This window comes from Dendrobates tinctorius, unplaced genomic scaffold (genome assembly GCF_039654945.1).
Source record: "Dendrobates tinctorius isolate UK_male_01 unplaced genomic scaffold, ASM3965494v1 ptg000014l, whole genome shotgun sequence".
NCBI lineage: Eukaryota > Metazoa > Chordata > Amphibia > Anura > Dendrobatidae > Dendrobates > Dendrobates tinctorius.
In genome coordinates this window covers 30802959-30827565 of record NW_027361682.1, presented here as the reverse complement: position 1 = coordinate 30827565, position 24607 = coordinate 30802959, and the positions used below count along the sequence as shown (strand labels likewise).

The 24607-nt window shown below is 45.4% G+C and overlaps 1 protein-coding gene across 2 annotated transcripts in view; it reads right to left on the bottom strand.

The window, feature by feature from the left end:
• The window catches only part of FAAP100 (FA core complex associated protein 100), a 73818-nt gene that overhangs the window by 10441 nt on the left and 38770 nt on the right, over positions 1 to 24607 (bottom strand). For both annotated transcript variants that reach the window (XM_073560545.1, XM_073560553.1), the window contains exons 7-8: positions 9547 to 9671; positions 9128 to 9244 (exon numbers count right to left, since the gene is read on the bottom strand). In XM_073560545.1, the coding sequence (XP_073416646.1) occupies positions 9128 to 9244; positions 9547 to 9671 (242 nt within the window). The remainder of the gene's footprint in view (positions 1 to 9127; positions 9245 to 9546; positions 9672 to 24607) is intronic.

Sequence of the window (24607 nt, the reverse complement as noted above, 5' to 3'; positions counted from 1 at the left end):
TCCATGGTGACTACCATGTAAGAAGTAGTCCATTGTACACCCACCTGCAGGTTCCTGACCTGAGTCCACCAGAGGAGTGACCTTCTTACAGCCGCATTGTCCTGTCTAGTGAGGCCTGACGACGGTCCCATATTGACAGGATTTCTCTCTGTAAGGGTCTTGAGTGGAACTGTGCCCACCTGACGCAGGGGATGCAAGCCGTCATCAGGCCTAGTACCTTCATAGCAGACCTTATGGTGGCGCGATGCTTCAGTAGTTCTCAGACTCTGCCCAGCACTGTCTCCTGTTTCTCTTTTGGTAAGAAGGATATTCTGCGACTGGAGTCTAGAAGTACCCCTAGGAAGACCTTCCTGGATTCTGGTATTAGGTCCGACTTCTGCCTGTTTATGGACCAGCCGAGAAATTCCATCACTGAGATTGTCTGGTCTCTGTGTTGGGCCAGCACTTCCGCCGATCTTGCTACCAAGAGAATGTGGTCTAGGTACGGTAGGATCACGATTCTTTGGCCCCTTAGGTATGCCACTACCTCTGATATCAGCTTTGTGAATATTCGAGGAGCTGAGGCCAGACCAAAGGGGAGGCACCGGAACTGGCAGGTTTGGTTCGGCAGCTCTACTGCGAATCTTAACAGTTCCTGGGATGCTGGATGGACCGCGACCTTGTAATAGGCACTCTTCAGGTCGAGATTGCACATCACTCAGTCCTTGTCTATGAGATGGACTGCTGACCGTATCTCGACTACATCCTGAACCTCTTGTACCTGACCCAGGAGTTTAAAGGCTTTAGATTTATGATTGTTCGGGCCTCTCCTGAAGGTTTTGTGATGGAGAACAGGGAGAAGTAGTGGGCCCCTGCCTACTTCTGCTGGGGGAACGGGGACTATGACCGCCGAGCTGACCAGATCCTCCAGATCTGTCAACATGGCGGAGTCTGCTGTCACTATGGAAAGAGAGATGCATCTTTGGGGGAAGGGGAGAGGTGAGCTCTATGCAGTATCCTTTTGCTATGGTTCTGAGGACCCACTGGATTTGGGTATTCTGGCCCCAGTTTCCCATGAAGTGTCGGAGCCTCCCCCCGATACAAATGACATCACTGTCTCGTGGACTTAGAGCCTGATCCAAATAGGGACCCTTGCTCTTTCCACTCAGGCTATAGGAACTCCTGTAAGCTCCTCTACTAGACTTTCCCTGACCTCTGTAGTCAGATTGTCTCCGGGTGGAAAACCCTCTCCGAAAGGACTGGGTCCTCCAAGGCCTGTCCTCGGGGAACCCCTTCTTTCTATCAGACGCCAGCTCAAGAATGTTATCTAACGCTGGCCCAAACACTCTAAGCCCTGAGAAGGGGATGGAGCACAGCTTGGTCTTAGAGGCATTATCCCACTGACCAAGATTTCAGCCAGACAGCTCTACGGGTTGCATTAGACAGAGAGCTGTTTCTGGCGTCAAACCTTAAAGATTTGGCCGATGTATCGGCCAAGAAAGCCGTGGCAGATTTTATGAGGGGAAGGGAAGAAAGGATATCTGCCCTAGGGGTCTTATTGGATAGGTGTTCTTCCAATTGACCCATCCATAGGAACATACAGTGCCTTGCGAAAGTATTCGGCCCCCTGGAACTTTTCAACCTTTTCCCACATAAAGATACCAAATGTAAATTTTTGGTGAAGAATCAACAAGTGGAACACAATTGTGAAGTTGAATGAAATTTATTGGTTATTTTAATTTTCTGGGGAAATGCAAAAACTGAAAAGTGGGGAGTGCAATATTATTCGGCCCCTTTACTTTCAGTGCAGCAAACTCACTCCAGAAGTTCATAGTGGATCTGACGAATCCAATGTTGTCCTAATTGACTAATGATGATAACTATAATCCACCTGTGTGTAATCAAGTCTCCATATAAATGCACCTGCTCTGTGATAGTCTCAGGGTTCTGATTGAAGCACAGAGAGCATCATCTTTCATCGTTTTTAAGAAATCTCAATATGGAAGAGGCCAGGAGCCATTTGGTGAGCTGCATTTCTTGCTACATGTTCACAGACTTACCAGTGGAAAAGCCAAACTTCACATGCCACAAATGCAAGCTTGTGTCCCTGTTGGAGGAAAAGTTGCAAAATCTCGAAGAGAGGTTAGCTACGTTGAAGATCATTAAGGAAGGTGAAGAGTTCTTGGACAGAGCAGAATTATCTCTTCATGTTACAGAAAGAGAAGAAATTCGAAGTGCACCTGAAGAAACAGAGGAATGGAGACATGTGACCCAGAGAAGCAGGAGGATCAGGAGGCAGTCAGCACCCATACTGCTCAGGAACCAGTACCAGGCTCTCACGCAGGAAAATGATGAAGAAATACATCAGGATAAGACTTTGCCAACAAACAGCAACCTTGTACGCCTTCAGAGTCCTCCTGGATGGAGAAAGAAAAATGTTGTGAAGAAGAAACGGAGAGTGGTGGTCATGGGGGATTCCCTGTTGAGAGGAACAGAGGCCGCTATCTGCAGACCGGATATAACTTCAAGAGAAATGTGCTGTCTTCCAGGTGCAAAAATTAAAGATGTGTCTGACAGGATATCAGGACTCTTCAGACCTACAGATGACTACCCATTCCTGCTACTACATGTGGGGACAAATGACACCGCAAGAAACGACCTGGAAACCATCTGCAGAGACTTTGAAGACTTAGGCAAGAAAGTGAAAGAACTGGGAGCGCAGGTGGTCTTCTCTTCCATCCTCCCAGTGGATGGCCATGGAACAAGGAGGTGGAATAAGATTCTGCAGGTGAACAACTGGCTACGTCGATGGTGCCGTCAGCAACGATTTGGATTTCTGGATCACGGAGTGAACTACTTATATGATGGACTACTTGCTAGAGATGGGGTGCACCTTACGAAGACTGGAAAGCATGTATTTGGAAGTCGCCTTGCTACACTTGTAAGGAGAGCTTTAAACTAGAACATGGGAAGGGAAGCAAAAGACCAGAAAAAGCAATACACCTGACAAGTGCTATTGAGAACTCTGCTATTAGAAGTGGAAAGGAAGAACAAAGACAAAAGAATCTAATTAATAAAAATATTGGAGAAAGAGAAACCAATCACAAACTAAAATGTTTCTATACTAATGCACAAAGCATGGGCAACAAACAAGGAGAATTGGAACTACTAACACAGGAAAAGAAATATGATGTCATTGGAATCACTGAAACTTGGTGGGACAATACACATGATTGGAATACAAGACTAGAAGGATACAACTTATTTGCAAGAAACAGACTTGATAAACGAGGAGGGGGTGTCGCATTGTATGTTAGAAACGCGTATATCTGCACAGACATTGAAGCTTCAGAGACTGGGAGTTCTGTGGAAACTGTTTGGGTAAGAATACAAGGACAGAACAATGGAAAGGACACCATGGTAGGCATTTACTACAGGCCGCCTGTGCAAGCTGAAGATATGGATGAACTCTTTATGCATCAAATCGCCAAGTTCTCCAAAAAATATGACATAGTTGTCATGGGAGATTTCAACTATCCAGACATTTGTTGGGAATCTCTCTCAGGCAAAACTAACAGGTCAAGGAAATTCTTATCCTCTCTTGCTGACAACTTTATCTTCCAAAAGGTAAGGGAGAAAACAAGGGGGAACTGCTACCTTGGATCTAATCCTTATAAACAGGGAAGAAATGGTTGAGGAGGTAAAAATGGCTGGGACCCTAGGAGGTAGCGACCATGCTATTTTAGAATTTTGGATAACTAGAGGCGGAAGACCTGTGAAGACTCAGACGTCAACGTTAGATTTCAGAAAGGCAGATTTTAAGGGATTCAGAAAGAGAATTGGAGGGATCCAATGGCTGGATATTCTAAAAGACAAAAATGTCCAGGAAGGATGGGAAATCTTGAAAAATGAAATTCTCAAAGCACAGTTGTTAACAATTCCGAAAAGAGGGAAGAATAGGAAGCATTTAAGGAAACCAGGATGGATGAACACAGAACTTAAGCACATGCTAAAAAGGAAGAAAAAAATGTTTATAAAATGGAAAGAGGGAGGCATATCTAAAGAAGAATATAATGCTGTCTGCAGAACCTGCAGGGCACAAATCAGATTATCTAAAGCTGAAAATGAATTGAGGCTTGCAAGAGATGTCAAAAGCAATAATAAAGGATTTTGGGGATATGTCAAAAGTAAAAGAAAAGTCAAAGATGCTATAGGATTTTTACAGGATGAAAATGATGAAATGGTAAGACAGGATGTTGAGAAGGCTGAACTTTTAAATTCCTATTTTGCATCTGTTTTCTCTCAGAAAGGAAATGTAACATCAACTGTTCTTCACTGTCCTATTAAGGGAATAGAAGAATCCAGGATATCTATAAACAGAAAGATAGTGAGGAAACACTTAGCTAACCTAAATGAATTCAAGTCTCCAGGTCCAGATGAATTACACCCCAGAGTACTGAAGGAGATAGCAGAAGAAATTTTTGAACCCCTCTCCATAATCTTTGAAAATTCTTGGAGAACAGGAGAAGTGCCAGAAGACTGGAGAAGAGCAAATGTTGTTCCTATCTTCAAAAAGGGGAAGAAGGTGGATCCAGGCAACTATAGGCCGGTGAGTCTGACTTCTATACCAGGAAAGATCTTTGAACAAATTATTAAACAACATGTATGTCAATACCTGGATAAGAATGAAGTGATTAAACAGAGTCAGCATGGGTTTGTAACTAATAAGTCATGTCAGACTAACTTAATTTCCTTCTATGACGGTATCACTGATTGGGTGGATCAAGGAAATGCTGTAGATATAGTTTATCTTGACTTCAGCAAAGCATTTGACAAAGTCTCTCATACAATCCTTATTGAAAGAATGACTAAGTATGGAATGGACAAGGCAACTGTTAGGTGGATTCATAACTGGCTTAGTGATCGGACCCAAAGAGTGGTCGTAAATGGCTGCACATCCAGTTGGAAGAATGTCTCAAGTGGGGTACCACAGGGCTCTGTCCTGGGCCCTGTATTGTTCAACATCTTTATCAATGATTTAGATGAAGGAATTGAGGGTAAACTGATTAAATTTGCTGATGACACAAAGCTAGGAGGGATAGCTAATACTAGAGAAGAGAAAGGATTCAAAAAGATTTAAATAAACTGGAGAAGTGGGCAGCAACTAACAGAATGGTTTTTAACAGGGAGAAATGCAAAGTACTACATCTGGGCAATAAAAATGAAAAAAGCATATATAGAATGGGAGGAATAGGGCTAAGTGACAGCACATGTGAAAAAGACTTGGGTATACTAATAGATAACAGACTGAATGAGTCAACAGTGTGATGCAGCAGCAAAAAAGGCAAATGCAATTCTAGGATGTATTAACAGAAGCATACAGTCTAGATCACGTGAAGTCATTATTTCCCTCTACTCTTTTGTCAGACCTCATCTGGAATATTGTGTCCAGTGTTGGGCACCACATTTTAAAAAAGACATCAACAAACTGGAGCAAGTTCAGAAAAGAGCGACCAGAATGGTGACCGGTCTGCAAACCCTGTCTTATGAGGAAAGGTTGCAGGATTTGGGAATGTTTAGTTTGCAAAAGAGAAGACTGAGAGGACACTTAATAGCTGTCTACAAATATCTAAAGGGCTGTCACATTGTAGAAGGATCATCTTTATTCTCATTTGCACAAGGAAAGACTAGAAGCAATGGGATGAAACTGAATGGGAGGAGACACAGATTAGATATTAGAAAAAACTTTTTGACAGTTAGAGAGATCAATGAGTGGAACAGGCTGCCACGAGAAGTGGTGAGTTCTCCTTCAATGGAAGTCTTCAAACAGAGGCTGGACAGACATCTGACTGGGATGATTTAGCGAATCCTGCTTTGAGCAGGGGGTTGGACCAGATGGCCCAGGAGGTCCCTTCCAACTCTACGATTCTATGATGACCAAGGAACACAACAGGCAGGTCCGTGATACTGTTGTGGAGAATTTTAAAGCTGGATTTGGATACAAAATGATTTCCAAAATTTTAAACATCCCAAGGAGCACTGTGCAAGCGATCATATTGAAATGGAAGGAGTATCATACCACTGCAAATCTACCAAGCCACGGCCGTCCCTCTAAACTGTCATCTCAAACAAGGAGAAAACTCAGATGCAGATGCCCATGATCACTCTGGATGAACTACAGAGATCTACAGCTGAGGTGGGACAGCCTGTCCATAGGACAACAATCAGTCGTACACGTCACAAATCTGGCCTTCGTGGAAGAGTGGCAAGAAGAAAGCCATTTCTCAAAGATATCCATAAAAAGTGTCATTTAAACTTTAAAGTTTGCAACAAGCCACCTAGGAGACACACCAAACATGTGGAAGAAGGTGCACTGTTCAGATGAAACCAAAATCGAACTTTTTGGCAACAATGCCAAACGATATATGTTTGGCGTAAAGGCAACACAGCTCATTACCCTGAACACACCATCCCCACTGTCAAACATGGCGGTGGCAGCATCATGGTTTGGGCCTGCTTTTCTTCAGCAGGGACAGGGAAGATGGCTAAAATTGATGGGAAGATGGATGGAGCCAAATACAGGACCATTCTTGAAGAAAACCTGCTGGAGTCTGCAAGAGACCTGAGACTGGGATGGAGATTTGTCTTCCAACAAGACAATGATCCCAAACATAAAGCAAAATCTACAATGGAATGGTTTACAAATAAACGTAACCAGGTGTTAGAATGGTCAAGTCAAAGTCCTGACCTGAATTCAATCGAGAATCTGTGGAAAGAGCTGAAAACTGCTGTTTACAAACGATCTCCATCAAACCTCATTGAGCTTGAGCTGTTTGCCAAGGAAGAATGGGCAAGAATTTCAGTCTCTCGATGTACAAAACTGATAGACACATACCCCAAATGACTTGCAGCTGTAATCGCAGCAAAAGGTGGCGCAACAAAGTATTAAGTTAAAGGGGCTGAATAATATTGCATGCCCCACTTTTCAGTTTTTGAATTTCCACAAAAATTTAAAATAACCAATAAATTTCGTTCGAATTCACAATTGTGTTCCACTTTTTGTTGATTCTTCACCAAAAATTTACATTTGGTAACTATGTTTGAAGCATGATGTGTTGGAAATGGTTGAAAAGTTCCAGGGGGCTGAATACTTTCGCAAGGCACTGCAAACCTGGCCACCGAGGTGGCCGCTATGTTTGTCCTGATTAGGGCTGCGGATGATTGCCAAGCCTATTTCAGGAGAATGTCCGCCTTTCTGTCCATCGCATCTCGTAGGCTTGATGAGTCCTCGAATGGGATGGAAGTCTTTTTGGTGACCTTGGCCACTGGGACATCAATCTTAGGCATCTCTTCCCACAACTTGACTTCCTCTGGATCAAAGGGTAGGCGACTCTTAAAGTCCCGGGACAGTACTAGCCAACGCTCCGCATCCTTCCATTCTTCTAGTACCATGGCACGAATGTGTTCACTTATAGGAAATACCGTCTGCTTCTGTGACGTAAGGCCCCCAAACATTAGGTCCTGTCTGCATCGTATTTCTTACGGCCTGTACTAGCTCATCTGTGTTCTCGGCTTGGAATAGATATTTCCAGCCCCATTCCTGGCTTTCTAATGGAAGTTCGCCCTCTTCCTCCACGTCTGAGCCCTGTTCCACCTCCCTTTGTTCCGTCTCCCACCTAGGCCTCTTGTGGCACGGACCTGGAATGGGGGGTTGCTAACGTGAGAGATTGAATGTAAAGGCTTATACTTCCTCCAGTATCAGAGATCTCATATCGGAGAGCAGCGGTGGCTGTTCTTCCCTTATGACCCTGGATGTGCAGGGCCCGCAGAGGGTTTTGCCATGGGTATCAGCAAGCTTCACGTAACATACGGGGCATCTGTTGGACTTTGCGGAAGCTTTGCCGGACTTTTAGGCCGTGGGCAGGGGTGCAGCTGGGGTTCCTTTATCCTGAATGGTACAAGATGGGGAATAGTCAGGCTAAGTGCTCTGGCACGGGATGGGTGTAGAGGACTAAGTGAGCACTGCGGGCTGGCAGTGGTGAGGGTGCTCTGCGCATAGCGTACTTACCCATCCATCCTCCACGATGTCTGCCTCCATAACGCTGACCCTTCTGTATGCTGCGAGCTCCAGGAATCCGTCTGCTGCCTGTCTCGCACTTTTCCCCCGCGTTCCACTCCTGGAACGCACGCCACTGACTTAGTCCGGGCCCATGACGTCACCGGAAAAGTGACTTCCTTTCCCCGCGAGACCCGAGAAGCTGGTTTGCTGCCCGTCTCGTCCTACTTCCGCGTTCCATGGCTTGGAAGCCTCTGATGCCACCGGAAGACCGACGTCTCCTCCCCGCCGCCGCTTTCGAAAGCAAGGCCCGCGGTCCAGCATCCGAGCCGAGAGCCTCCCCCGGGAGGAGCGGCTTAACCCAGGAGCCCATCCACTCACTGGTGTTTGGGGCAGAGGGACTCCCCACTGGGGAGTTTCGGCCATGGGCCGCTTGACAGGGGGAAGGATATTGGCCCAGCCGCATGATCCCCGAGCCCTCCAGTAAGCTGCGCTGTCTCTCATGCGTCCCTCCATGCAGGGACAGGAAAAACACTGAGGGAAGAGGGGGCGGGGTGGGACCTTTTAACCTCTCGTGTGCTTTCCTGTCCCTGTAAGGCCTGTTTCACACATCAGTTTTTTGGCGTCAGTCAAAATCTGCCAACTTCTGGAAAAACGGATCCGCCAAAAAAGGGGCGGATGTTGTTTTCCCCCATAGACTTACATTAGTGGCGGATTTTGACTGACGGTCGTCCGTCACACCCGTTGTTTGACGGATCCGCCAATATTTTAGCGTCTCCCGGGCGGATGAGACGGACTCTGCAACTTTTTTTTATTGTTGACGGTCCGCTATTTTCAACTGTGCAGGCCCGACTTTTCTGCGGGATCTCTCTCTCTCTTTTCCAGGCAGCGGTTTTTCTGGAATGTAATGAGATTCCAGAGGATCTAGCATATCCATTGGTCAAAACATTAATGGATCCCTGCAACAGGTTTCTATCAAACAGTATTTGGGCCTGAAACACGGATCTATGAGTAATCTGGAATGCTGCACGGAATCTGTAAGACTCTTACTTGATACCAAATAACTACATGTGAAAATTGTAGCATTGTTACCTTGACGCGGCTGATGACTGCCAGATGTAGAGCAGCCACAACATGTATATAAGAGCTTAGTATTTGCACTTCGACAACTTGGATGGATCCCCCTGACATTAGCTCTAACACAGATGCCTGAAGGGAAAAAAAGCAATATATAAAAAGGTTTACATCTAAGCTGTATTTGGGTGTAGAAATGAGAGATTAAAATCTGTTGTCTTAAAGTAGGTGAAGCCCTAATATGATGGTCTATAATGCGGGTGCAAGAGCTAATGCAGACATCTGAGCAAATTAGTCCAATCTTGGACAGCAATGCATGGACTGGGAGCGGGTCTTTCAACTGGAGCATAATGGCGTCATATTATTTATGAGGCTAAGCATATATCCACTGTACATTTTTGATATTTCACATACCAAATTTACACAGAATGACTAACCTCTTGAACACGGATACAGAACTCCTTCCCATCCGGGGTTATACCATCCACTTCCTGCACATCCTGCTCCTTCATCAGCAGCTCTGGCAGCAACCAGTGCAGTACAGCAGAGCAAAGGGACCTCCCTGGGGGGGGGGGGGGGGGGGGGAAGAGTATACCGTAAATTACATAGTTTAAAAATGTACGTAAAATAAAAAGGGGGGTGCTATAAGCACTGCTGAGCATTATAGAGGCTCAGGTAGTATATTCAAAAAGTATTTATTTATATGAAATGAATACAGGGCTGCTAAAGTCAGCATCGTACAGATGGCGCAAAATCTTAGCAAAAAATTTGGATGTACGTAAAATAACTACAAAAGGAAAATGGAGAACATTTGCGCAAAATCTTAGCAACTTTTTTAACCTCTTAATGCTCGCCAATACGTCTTTGTACTAACCTGATATTTAAGAGAATAGTATCCAGCAGCTGACGGCTGTACACTATAGCTGCCAACTTGCTGCATCAGCCATGATCAGTGTTTGCACCGTTCATATGTGTTTAACCCCTTATATGCTTCTGTCAATAGTTACTACATCATGTAAGTGGTTAACAGAGTTTGGGGGGGTTCCTCTTTAACCCCATGGGTGCCCTGAGATCATGATCATGTGGTCTTGATATTTGCCATGGCAATTCACGACCAAATAGCGGCCTTAGAGTCTGCCAGCTATAGCTGCCTGTTCAGAATTTAGCGACACTTCGGTGGTAAAAATACACTTTTCCCTTCACCCATGACAGCACCACATGAGAGAGGGATCCGCCCCGCCAGGACAGGAACCTACTGAGACATAAGGGGCGGCACCTCTCCCCCGCTTCAGTTGGGTTCCTGTCCTGGAAGGAATCCCACTGTGGCGGTGCCTGTCATGGGCGAAGAGAAAGAAGACCCAGGCCCGTCCCGGCGCGGGAAGAACAGGTAGCTTACCTGTAGCGCCGGCCGTCGGGTCCTGGAAGCGCAGTCCCCGGGGTCCCTGGGGCTCCGGGTTCGTGCGGGCGTGGATGGGATCCCGGTGGCTCCGGGAAGCCCCCACCGCGCCGCCCTCCCCTCGCGCACGCCGCATCTCGATCCCCGTGGCAGGGGAGAGACGCTGGCGTCTTCCGGCCGCTGACGTCAGCGGCGCTTGGAATGCTGGGTGCGCCGGCTGACGTCAGCAGAAGGCGACGGTGTAATGGCGCCGGGTGCGACGCCGGCCGGCTTTCTGAAGCGCTGGGCCGGCGGTCGCAGGGGGGAGGGGAGGAAGACGCTCACCAGGCGGAGGCATGCAAATTAAAAGGGGAAGACAGCGGTAGATCGGCGGTGCAAGATGGAGTCCGAGCAGGAACGTTCAGCGTCCCTGCCTCCCTCACAGCCCTCTGGCAGAAAGCATGGAAGCCATTCAAGCAGCAGTCGCCCCAGCCGCAGGTCGGGGCACTCCTCAAGGTCCAAAGAGCGCGGGTCAGGTGCTCCGACGCAGCCTCCAAATCCGGTACCCTTGATTACGGGTGGTGAGTGATCTTCGTGAATGTCAGCAGTATATTAATAGGGGGTTTTCTATTGTATGCTTCACCCTGTAGGAAAGGCCCAGAAAAGCAGGAAGCAAGAAGAACAATAGGGATTGTGCTATATGTAAATCTCCCCTAGCAAGAGACTGGCAAAAAGATCTCTGTGCTTCGTGCATTCAGCGAACTATGGCGGAGGAAGCGCCTAGTTTCGCAGCCAATCTAATATCTGCCCTCAGGTCAGAAATGGAAGGCTCAATTAAGTCCTTATTGAAAAAAGGGAAAAAAAGCAGGAAGGATTTCCCTAGTTCCCCCTCAGATTCCGCATCAGTATCATCTCAGGCGGAAAAATCATCCTCCTCAGATAGTGACACAGGGGGTAAGCCATGTTTCCCTGTAGAAGATACAGATGCCCTCCTAAAGGCCATTAGAACCACAATGGGCCTACAGGAAGAAAGGGCGGCCAAAACCCTAGAGGACGTCATGTTTGGGGGGCTTCAGGAGAGGAAAAAACGAACCTTTCCAGTAAACGCGAAAATCCAGGCGCTTATTGAGAAGGAGTGGAAAAAGCCTGAAAAATCGGGGGCCCTTCCATCCGCTTCTAAGAGGCGATACCCCTTTGAATACAAGGATACGGAAATATGGGACAAAGTCCCAAAAATAGATGCAGCGGTGTCCAGGTCTTCCAAAAGGTCGGCCCTGCCCTTGGAAGACGCAGGGGTTCTTAGAGACCCGCTAGACAAAAAAGCGGACTCATATTTGAGGCACGCATGGGAAGCAACAGCAGGAGGTCTTAAGCCGGCGATAGCGGGCACCTGCACGGCACGCTCCCTCATGATCTGGCTGCAGCAGTTAGAAGAGAAGCTGGCGTCAAGGGTCCCAAGAGAGAAGATCTTATCAGACATGTATCTCTTGCACGGGGCAGCGGCTTTTCTGGCAGATACCTCGGCGGACTCTATGCGATTAACAGCCAGAGCAGCGTCACTATCAAATGCTGCTAGACGCGCGTTATGGCTTAAAGGCTGTCCGGGTGACCTTCAGTCCAAGGCCAAATTGTGCTCTCTCCCCTGCGATGGCCGATTCCTGTTCGGCAAAAACTTGGACGATATTCTGGAGAAAGCAGGCGATAAGAAAAAAGGCTTCCCCAGATTCCCTATGGATCAGAGGAGACAGCCCTTTCGGAGGGGAAGATTCAATAGAGGACGTCCTCCCGCTGACAGGAGAAGATGGGAGGATAAAAAGAAGAAAGAATCAGGGTTTATGTTTGGTGGAGGCACCTCCACCTCCAAAAAGTCACCACAGTGACGCCAGTATTCCAGTAGGAGCGAGATTGGCACTCTTTTTCCAGGCCTGGGAAAAGATCTCCTCCAACACCTGGATTCTGAGCATCCTAAAAGAAGGCCTGAAAATCCCCTTTATTCGTCAGCCAAAATCCGTGGTCGTCATCACACCTATCAGGAAGATGACCGAAGAACAACTGGCCTTAGAAACAGAAATCCTGAGCCTGATAGACAAGCGGGTACTGTCCGAGGTGCCACGCTTACAGGAAGGAAAGGGGTTTTATTCGCCCCTTTTCCTAATAAAAAAACCGGATCAGTCATTCAGGACAATCATAAATCTCAGACGCCTCAATCTATGGATAAAGAACCCGACCTTCAAGATGGAATCAGTAACTACGGCAGTGAAGCTGCTACATCAAGATTGCTTCATGGCCGTAGTCGATTTAAAGGATGCGTATTACCACATCCCTATCCATCCAGATTACCAGAAATACCTGAGGGTAGCGCTTTATATTCAGGGCACACTAAGGCACTTTCAGTTCAGGGCTCTTCCGTTTGGCATATCCATAGCCCCGAGGGTCTTCACCAAGGTCATAGCGGAAGTGACAGCCTTTCTCCGGATTCACGATACGGTCATAATACCATACCTGGACGATTTTCTTATAGTGGGCAGTTCAGAGGACCACTGTACAGCACAGCTGACTCAGGTGATCAACACCTTGCAAGAGTTAGGGTGGATAGTCAATTTCAAAAAATCAAAATTACAACCCCTAAAGAAACAGACCTTCCTAGGATTTATACTGGACTCAGAAAGGGAAGAGTGTCTGCTCCCAGAGTCCAAGATAGAGAAGGTGCAAAATCTGGCCTTGGCGGGCCGAAACCAACCATGTATGACATTAAGAAAAGCAATGTCCCTGCTAGGTACCCTAACATCCTGTATTCCGGCGGTCAGGTGGGCTCAGTTTCACACCCGGCAACTCCAGAGGGAGATACTAAGAGCACAAAGATCGCTAAGAGGGCGTTTGGAAGGAAAGCTGGAGCTTTCCTTAAAAACCAGAGACTCTCTCAACTGGTGGTTGAACGAGACAAATCTGACCTTAGGAATACCATGGGACAGACAGGCGACAGATATAATTTTAACAGATGCAAGCTCCTCGGGGTGGGGGGCACACCTAAGGGGCCTCATAGGTCAGGGTTCCTGGACACCTCAAGAAAGGAAGGCATCCTCCAACCTGAGAGAACTGTGGGCAGTGGGCAAGGCCCTAAACCACTTCATTCCGCTACTCCAGGGTCAAGATGTACGCATCATGTCAGACAACAAGGTAGCAGTGGCATACATCAACCACCAAGGAGGGACAAGATCACACTCCTTAATGGAAGCAGCAACAAACATTCTGAGCAGGGCAGAGGATCACCTACACTCCGTGACAGCCCTACACATAAAAGGGGCAGAAAACATAGAGGCAGATTTCCTGAGTCGCAATACCCTGAGGCAAGGAGAATGGGCACTAAACCGATCCATTTTTCAAAAGTTAATTCAGCTTTGGGGGGAACCGGTGATAGACCTCTTTGCAAACAAGCACAACAGGCAAACAGAAAGGTTCTGCTCTCTAAACCCAAGGGAAAACCCATGGGCAGTGGACTCATTGCACATCCAGTGGAACTTCAGACTGGCTTACGCGTTCCCCCCAGTAGCTCTGATCCCGACTGTGGTAAGAAAAATCAGAAACGATCAAGCCAGGGTGATTCTAATAGCTCCATTTTGGCCAAAAAGGCCCTGGTTCGCTCTGCTACGAAAGATGTCCCTCTCCGATCCTTGGGTTCTGCCAGAAATCCCGGACCTACTAGTTCAGGGTCCAATATTACACGCTCAGGTCAAAGGATTCCATCTGACGGCGTGGAATTTGAAAGGTCGCTTTTAATAGATAGGGGGTTCTCCCCTGGGCTGGTGGCCACTCTGCAAAAAAGCAGGAAACCGGTGACTACTAACATCTACGGCAGAACATGGGATAAGTTCCTACAGTTCTTGGGTAAGCCGTTAGGGAAAGAACCTCCGATTAGTGACATCCTAGAGTTCTTACAATCTGGGTTGCAGATGGGGTTAGCAGTAAACACACTTAAGGTTCAGGTGTCGGCACTAGGGGCGCTCTACAATTGCAAACTGGCATCAGATAGGTGGATAGCCAGATTTATTAAATCCTGCCATAGAGCTAGACCTATTCCAATACCTAGAATAGCCCCCTGGGATTTAAACCTGGTGTTAGAAGCCCTTACAAAAGAACCGTATGAGCCATTACATCAGCTACCCCTAAAGTTTTTGACCCTAAAAACGATCCTGTTAGTAGCCCTCACATCAGCCCGCAGGATAAGCGACTTACAGGCTCTCTCAGTAAATCCTCCTTATACGCAAGTCTTTCAGGATAGGGTAGTGTTAAGAACAGACCCCAGTTATCTGCCCAAGGTAGTGTCAGATTTCCATCGGGGTCAGGAAATTGTTCTTCCATCCTTTTGCGAAAATCCAAAAAATCTGGGGGAGGAAAAATTCCATAGTCTGGATGTTAAAAGAGCTCTTGTAGAATATATATCTGCCACTAGCCAGTGGAGGAGGTCACAGTCCCTATTCGTAGCTTTTCAGGGTGCCAGGAAAGGCTATGGGGTTTCAAAAGGGACTATTGCTAGATGGATCAGGGAAGCCATTAGTGTAGCCTATTCAGCTAGTGGTATCCCGATTCCTGACGGCATCAAGGCTCATTCCACCAGAGCCGTGGCGACCTCCTGGGCTGAAAAGGCAGAGGTATCAATCGAACAAATTTGTAAGGCCGCTACCTGGGCCTCACCTTCAACCTTCTTTAAGCACTATAGATTAAATCTATCCTCCTCTGCTGACTTAACCTTTGGTAGAAGGGTGCTGCAAGCGGTGGTCCCTCCCTAAGGTGTTTCGAAGTCTCCAAAAATCTCTCATGTGGTGCTGTCATGGGTGAAGGGAAAACCACCATGGTTACTTACCGGTAGCCGGTTTTTCCGGAACCCATGACAGCACCGGTACATTCCCCCCCTTTTTCACTGTATGGTGTGCACAATTAGTAGGGTGTTTTGAGTGTTGTGGTGTTGGATAAACATGTAACTAACCGGGAAGTCCTCTCAATGCTCTGTAACCCAACTGAAGCGGGGGAGAGGTGCCGCCCCTTATGTCTCAGTAGGTTCCTGTCCTGGCGGGGCGGATCCCTCTCTCATGTGGTGCTGTCATGGGTTCCGGAAAAACCGGCTACCGGTAAGTAACCATGGTGGTTTTTCATTCCTGTCATGCCGCCTTGCTTTAATTCCTGAAAATTACTTCACGGGTAAATAAACTACCTGACAGCAGTTTTCAATATGTCTTGGGATGCCGTTTTTAAAATGGTATCACTTTTGGGGATTTCCCAATATATAGGACCCCCCAAAGTCACTTCAAATATACACAGGTCCCTAAAAAAAATACATTTTGTTAATTTCCTTGAAAAATGAAAAAAAATCGCTGCTATATTTTTAAACCTCCTAAAATGCTAACAAAATTAAATAAATAATAAATTAACCCCTTACTGCCATTGGACAGGAAAAGTACTTCCAATGGCAGCACCCCTGTTTTGATGTGGGCTCCGGCAATGAGACCGCATCAAAGCCGGGACACGTCAGCTGTTTTGAACAGCTGACAGGTGCCCGCAAAAGGCGTGGGTGGAATCGCGATCCAAATGCGCCTATTAACTAGTTAAATGCCGCTGTCAACTCTGGCTGGAAATACGCGCACCGCTGACCCCGTCACGTGATTGGGGGTCATCAGGTTCCTCGACATAACCAGATATCGCCTTGAGACCTCTATGGTTTTTGATGCCAGATTGCTATGAGCGCAATAGCCTCACATGGAGGCCATTGAAGCATGCCAAAAGTAAAAAAAAAATAGTTTTAAAGATATAAAAAATATACAAAGTTTAAAATCACCCCCTTTTGTCCCATTCAAAATAAAACAATAAAGAAAAAAATCAAACATACACATATTTCGTATCGCAGCGTTCAGAATCGCCCGATCAAAAGAAAAAAAAGGATTAACCTGATAGCGAAACGGCGTACCGAGAAAAAAAAATTAAAACTACAGAATTTCGTTTTTAGTCGCCGCGACATTGCATTAAAATGCAATAACGGGCGATTAAAAAAACGTATCTGCACAAAATTGGCATAATTAAAAACGTCAGCTCAGCACGCCAAAAATAAGCCCTCACCCGACCCCAGATCACGAAAAATGGAGACGCTATAGGTCTCGGAAAATAGAGCAATTTATTTTATTTTTGTTAGCAAACTTTGGAATTTTTTTTCACCACATAGATAAAAAAAGAACCTAGGCAGAACCTGGAGAATCATAATGGCAGGTCAGTTTTAGCATTTAGTGAAACTAGCAAAAAAGCCAAACAAAAAACCAATTGTGGGACAGCACTTTTTTTGCAATCTCACCGCACTTGAAATTTTTCCCCCCCGTTTTCGAGTATACAACATGCTAAATAAAACCAATGATGTCGTTCAAAAGCACAACTCGTCCTGCAAAAAAATAAGCCCTCACATGGTCATATTGACAGAAAAATAAAAAAGTTATGGCTCTGGAAAGAAGGGGAGCAAAAAATTAAAATGCAAAACTGGAAAAAGCTCCAATCATGAAGGGGTTAATAAATAATTTTTTTTAAAAATATTTCTCTCAAGTTTCTGATATTTTTTGTAAATGAACACAAAACATATTGGCCTAAATTTACAATTTTCATAAATTATAATGTGCCACGAAAAAAAAATTTCAAAATCACTGGGATTTGTTGAAGCGTTTCAGAGTTATTACCAAATAAAGTGACACTGGTCAGATTTCAAAAATTTGGCCCTGTCACTAAGGGGCGAAAATATGCAAACATATGGAAAATAAAAACCACACTCTGACTCACAATGACGAACATAAAAAAAAAAAAAAACAGGCGAACACATAAAATAGACTCCAATGAAGATGAAAATTAAAAGAAAAAAGCGCAAATCAAAAACAGACAAAAACATAAAAAAGGGGCAAATGCAATAATGAATCAGGTATAGTGTAGTAATTCTCCACATAAAGGCGTAATAACGTTTCACTGCAGGAGACAAATATTTATAGTCCAAACCAAGATTGGATCAAGTGTAGTCCAGCTTTGGGAAAGGCTTTCCTAATTACACATGACTGGTTTGACCATATTTTTGGCTGTAAATATACGGCTCCTGTTGGGAATTGTATTACGACTGGCTAAGTGCAGACTAAGGCCTCTTTCACACATCAGGTTTTTGCCGTCAGGCGTGATCCGGCGCTTTTGACAGAAACCGGATCCGGCGAAATGCAATGCCGGATCCGGTTTCCCCCCCATTGACTTGCATTTGCGCCGGATCGCCATGCGTTTCATCCGGTTTTCGCCAGATCCGGCAATGTGTCGCGATCCGGCGTCTGGAAAAAACGGCTACTGTAACGTTTTTTGTCTCCGGCGAAAAAGCCGGACCCGCCGGATCCGGCGCGTCCGGCTTTTTCACACAATGGAAGCCTATGAGCGCCGCAATGCGCCTGATCCGGCGAAAGGTTTTTTTGGTCTGAGCATGCTCAGTAGCTCTGCCCACAAGACATATATAAAAGCAAGACAGTGGGACCCACAGCCACACCCAACATGCCACCCAAGAAAGCAACCAAGCGCAGCAGGAGAAGGCAGGAGACCACTGCAGCACCATCAGCACCACCACCACCCCAAATGGAGCAGCAAATGGAACATGCTGAGGGGAGTCCAGCAGCAGATGAGAGACGGTAATTATCAAATCCCCCATTCCTCCAAACTAGGGCCATGGAATATCAAGATATTCATTGGCCCTTTGTTTCTCTTTATTCAACAGCCGCCCAAGAGATGCAGCAGCAGCAGAAATGGCATCACTGGCAGCAGCAACAGCAATACCCACAGCCATGGAGTCTGGCCATCAACAGGACAGCACATCATCTTCTGGGAGCCCTCCCTCGCATCGTCAGCGTTTGACGGTAAGTTTTTATTTCCAAAATCCATCATCTCTGTAATATATGTCTATTCATTGCCTTTTATTTCAAAACAGGAATCACAAGATGAAGAGGAGCTCCCAGAAGAAGAAGGAAGGGGTGGACAGACACCTGGAGTGGGCTCACAATTGGTAAGTTTTTTGCATCAAACGCAGAAACACAACATCACACTACACACAACACATAGAAAACAATGTTCTGCAGACCACACACAGCAAACAAATGCCTACATCCAAAGACATAACATTTTTTGTTTTCTTCTCTAGTCTTCCCAATCTGGTGCTCGGCCAAGAGGTCCTCGCAGTGCCTCCCAGGGTCGTCGGCGACAGCAACGCGGCGGTCACCAGCATGTAAGTATAAATATTTTTGCTTTGTTTTTTTGCACTTTTTATTTCATTTCTTTTGTGGAGGCTAATTATGTTATTTTTGTCTTTTTCTTTAACAGCCTTCACAGCGTGCTCCCGACTCTGACGGTGAGGATGGAGGACTCGATGTGGACCACCTCATCGATCTCGTCAGAGAAAGGGAGCTGCTCTGGAATATGGCTGACCGCCGCCACGCTGACCTTATCGTTACCCGACGACTCTGGGAGGAAATCTGTTCGCTCCTTGTGGGCCGCTGGGAGGACCTCGATGTTCGGGCCCAGATTAAAGAGCGTAAGTATATACAGTACCGGTTGCTTGATGTAAACCAGTGTTTCCCGAACTCCAGTCCTCGTGGTCCCCACGGATCATGTGTTCAGGATTTCTATTTACTATGGAAATCCTGAAAACATGACCCCTGGGGACCATGAGGACTGGAGTTTGTGAAACACTGATGTTGTATACTAACCACTCCTTTCTCGTTTCAGGGAACAGAATTGTGAATCGGTGGCGGTCTGTGAGGGATCGTTTCAAGAAGGAGTTCAATAAAGAGATGCGGGCCCCGAGTGGATCTGGAGGACGCAGGAGCAAGTACAAGTACGCACAAGCCCTGTCGTTCCTCCGGGAAACAATGCTCACCAGAAGGTAAATATTACACACCACATGTGAAAAAAAATGTTAGATGTAACTTTTTTTTTTCAGCCAGGGCCATACCATGTCAGTATTTTAATTGTTTTTTTTTCTCTTTATTCCACAGCACGGTGAGCAGCACTCGGGAGCCTGCACGATTGGACCCTTCTGAGGCGATCCCTGAGGAGACCGGCACCGAGGGACACTTCGACCGCCCCGGTACATCTGCACCTTCCCACACATTCGACCCATCTGTCCCATCCACCAGCACAGGAGCATCGTGGCCGCCTACATTACATGAAGCTGCTGGTGAGGAGATCGCTTTCCCTTTACCCCACCCTTCTGCCCCTGCCACCTCTAGTACACCTGCGGGTACTGGGCGGCAGCGGCAGAGGGGTCAGGAAAAGAGTTATGCGCAAGAGTTCTTGCATCTGAATGCATCTTTCCAGAACTGTCTAAAAGTCTTGTCAGAGCAAATCTCCGCAGGCTTTCAGCAGATCAACTCCAGCATTCTGGAGGTGAAGACACTTCTGCAAACCATGCATTCAGAAGCAAGATCTTCACCAAACCACACCTTTTTCAGGTCTGTTGTGGAGCGCATGGCAACACTATCTCCTACCCAGCAGATGCATGTAATGCATTCGTGCCACGGTGCTCTACAGCAGGTTACCTCCCAACCTCCACCTCCCACCACTGTAGTTCCTCCACCTGCACCCCCTCCAGCCACTTTCCATCCTCCCCCTCCTATTACATCTGCACCCCCTCCAGCCACTTTCCATCCTCCCCCCTCCTATTACATCTGCACCCCCTCCAGCCACTTTCCATCCTCCCCCTCCTATTACATCTGCACCCCCTCCAGCCACTTTCCATCCTCCCCCTCCTATTACATACCAGCAACCTCACCAGTACCAGCAACCTCCCCAGTACCAGACATCTCCCCACTTCCAGCAACCTGCCCCGTACCAAACTCCTTCCCCGTACCAAACTCCTTCCCCATACAACTTTCCATCAACATCATCTGCTCCTACAGTCCCTGCCCAACCCTCCACTCCACCGCCCACCACCTCTTCTGCCTCCCACATGTCCACCCATTCTGTAGCTTTTTCCACACCTTCACCTCTAACTGTTCCTTCCCCACCACGATCCCAGTCCTCTCTCCACACACCCAGTGTCGAAGTGTCCCGCAGCCCCTCCAGCAGTATTTCCACCCCACACTACACAGATTTGTAATGTGTGTTTTTTAATAAAAATGCCCATTGGGTTTAAAACCTTTATTAAAAAAGTTTTTTGCACTTTAAAAACATTTTACAAAAAAAAAAAAAAAAAATTTAAATAAAAGTTAAATTATCGTTTCACAATGGTTGTCTGTCATTTCTTTCTGCGGCGAACTATGTTTAAAAAAAAAAGGTTAAATACAGGGTATTTCAAAGGTAAAAAGGTATTCAAAACCAGGTATATAACTGTGGGTAAATTTTAGCTTTTTGCCACAGTTGTGTTCCTGGTTGTGTTTGAAGCAAAGTATTTCACCTAAAAAGTTGTGTTTATTGTTGGTGATTTCCTAACAATGTACACAACTTTTGTTAAAAGGTGAAATACTTTGCATAAAACACAACCAGGTACACACCTGTGGCCTAAAGCTAAAAATAGTAAGACCATGACAAGATAGCCAACTTTGGTTGGCAAAGGTATATACTGTTGGTCCAGAAGGTACACAAGTTTGGTTAGGGCACAAATCTTTCACACTGTCATCCTGCCAGTGTACTCTGCCTTGAGGTGACAAAGTATAGTGCAAAATTGTCCCTCATTACTGAAACCGTCACAGAACTTCTAGTGGTAATATTTCCAATGACAACATCCATCTTCGCCAGTAACTTGCTCTTCTCTCCAACCTGCACTTTCTTCTCTACAACCTGTCAAAGAAGGGCTGTAGGAACATGCTATATATAGTTTTCCAGTAGCCAATCCCGTTCGGAAGGCCACAAGGGTCAATTTTAAAAACCGGATCCGGCGTAATCCGTCGAAAAACGGATAGAAAAACGGATGAACCGGATGAGACGGATCCGGTTTTGTCTGTCAAGAACAAGACGGATCCGGCAGAAAACCGGATCCGGCACATCAGGTTTTACAAAACATTTGCCGGATCCGGCATTCCGGCACGACGCCGGATCGCGCCTGACGCCGAAAACCTGATGTGTGAAAGTAGCCTTAGACACTACAGGACCTTGTAATCATTTTTTAGCAAAGGTTTTGTACTCTACCTAACGAATATAAAAAGTGAGGACATCTTGCAATATATATTAGAACACCTCAAACTATAACAAACTTTATAGTAGTAGGCCTATGTATGAGAAACAGGACTAGATACAAGTTACCCATTTGTGGACATACTCAATGACAGAGTGACCCCTGCCCACATGCCTTAGCACATATTACATGGTAGTCCATTCATTTGAAAATGCGCCACTGGCAGGGTTACCCCTCAGTTTAGAGCCGATTGCTGGAGGATTCACCAGCTGGACCCACGTGCCCAGAGATATCATGCAAATAGTCTCTTCAGAGAGGAGAACTCTACTGCCACCTCTTGAGGGTAGCCACCCTAAAAAGTCACCAACAACACTAATAAATCTTTGCCACATGATTTACAATAAGAAGCCAACACAGACACTGTTTTTACCCCAATAGTGTAAATAGATCAGAATCCGATAGTAGCCAATCAAAATTCGATGTAACACAGTTGTCAGGACAGTTCTTTATAAATGCTATACAGCCAAATATAATATTCCCCACCTTAGTTTTTCTAATACCCATAGTTCAGCCGTACATAGAAAGACAGAAATGGACTGCAGTGGGACTAAGAAAGCTGGGATTGTCCTACACATCACATGAGCTGTTCACTTATTTACCACACCGGGGTCCCATTTAGCATTTGGGGCTCGTGTAGTACTCATCCGAGGTGGGCTGCTTAAGAAATCCTTTCAGAATCGCATGCATAATAGCCAGGAATGTGGAGTCAGAGTCGTGGAGTCGGTTTTCATTTTGGTGGGGTCGGTATAACACAGACAGACTCCAAAACTATATAATAAATTGGGTTCACTACAGTATGTGCTGTAAGTTTTAATATGGGAAATATATGAAATTACCTATAAATATCTGCTCTATTCATGATTTAGGGATCTCCGCTTTTAGTTGAGATGAATCTGTGCTGCACTTTATGTACAACCCCTGGCAAAAATTATGGAATCACCGGCCTTGGAGGATGTTGATTCAGTTGTTTAATTTTGTAGAAACAAAGCAGATCACAGACATGGCACAAAACTAAAGTCATTTCAAATGCCAACTTTCTGACCTTAATAAACACTAAAAGAAATGAAGAACAAAAAATGTGGTAGTCCGTAATGGTTACTTTTTAAGCCAAGCATAGGGGAAAAATTATGGAGTCACTCAATTCTGAGGGAACAAATTATGGAATCATGAAAAACAAACCAACAAAAAAAACACTCCAACACATCACTAGTATTTTGTTGCACCACCTCTGGCTTTTATAACAGCTTGCAGTCTCTGAGGCATGGACTTAATGAGTGTCAAACAGCACTCTTCATCAATCTGGCTCCAACTTTCTCTGATTGTTGTTACCAGATCAGCTTTGCAGGTTGGAGCCTTGTCATGGACCATTTTCTTCAACTTCCAAAGATTCTCAATTGGATTGAGATCCGGACTATTTGCAGGCCATGACATTGACCTTATGCGTCTTTTTTTCAAGGAATGTTTGCACAGTTTTTGCTCTATGGCAGGATGCATTATCATCTTGAAAAATGATTTCATCATCCCCAAACATCCTTTCAATTGATGGGATAAGAAAAGTGTCCAAAATATCAACATAAACTTGTGCATTTATTGAAGATGTAATGACAGCCATCTCCCCAGTGCCTTTACCTGACATGAAGCCCCATATTATCAATGAGTGTGGAAATTTGCATGTTCTCTTCAGGCAGTCATCTTTATAAATCTCATTGGAACGGCACCAAACAAAAGATCCAGCATCATCACCTTGCCCAATGCAGATTCGCGATTCATCACTGAATATGACTTTCATCCAGTCCACGATTGCTCTTCCTTAGCTTATTGTAACCTTGTTTTTTTCTGTTTAGGTGTTAATGATGGCCTTCGCTTAGCTTTTCTATATGTAACTCCAATTTCCTTTAGGCGGTTTCTTACAGTTCGGTCACAGTCGTTGACCCCAGTTTCCTCCCATTCGTTCATTTGTTTTGTTTTGCATTTCCTGTTTTGGAGACATATTGCTTTAAGTTTCCGGTCTTTACGCTTTGATGTCTTCCTTGGTCTATCAGTATGTTTGCAAAACAACCTTCCCATGTTGTTTGTATGTGGTCCAGATTTTAGACACAGCTGACTGTGAACAACCAACATTTTTCAATATTGCGTGGTGATTTACCCTCTTTTAAGAGTTTGATAATCCTCTCCTTTGTTTCAATTGACATCTCTCGTGTTGGAGCCATGATTCATGTCAGTCCACTTGGTGCAACAGCTCTCCAAGGTGTGATCACTCCTTTTTAGATGCAGACTAACAAGCAGATCTAATTTCGTGAAGGTGTTAGTTTTGGGAATGAAAATTAACAGGGTGATTCCATAATTTTTTCCCTCAGAACGGAGTGATTCCATAATTTTTCCCCTATGCTTGGTTTAACCCCTTCACTACCAAGGGTGGTTTGCACGTTAACTCCCGGGCCAATTTTTACAATTCTGACCACTGTACCTTTATGAGGTCATAACTCTGGAACGCTTTCATGGATCCCGGTGATTCTGACATTGTTTTCTCGTGACATATTGTACTTCATGGTAGTGGTAAAATTGCATTCAAATAACTTGCGTTTATTTGTGAAAAAAACGGAAGTTTGGCGAAAATTTTGAAAATTTCGCAATTTTCCAACTTTGAATTTTTATGCCCTTAAATCACAGCGATACGGCACACAAAAAACTTAATACATAACATTTCCCACATGTTTACTTTACATCAGCACAATTTTGGAACCAAAATTTTTTTTTTGTTAGGAAGTTATAAGGGTTAAAAATTGATCAGCGATTTCTCATTTTTGCAACACCATTTTATTTTTAGGGACCACTTCACATTTGAAGCCACTTTGAGGGGTCTATATGATAGAAAATACCCAAAAGTGACACCATTCTAAAAACT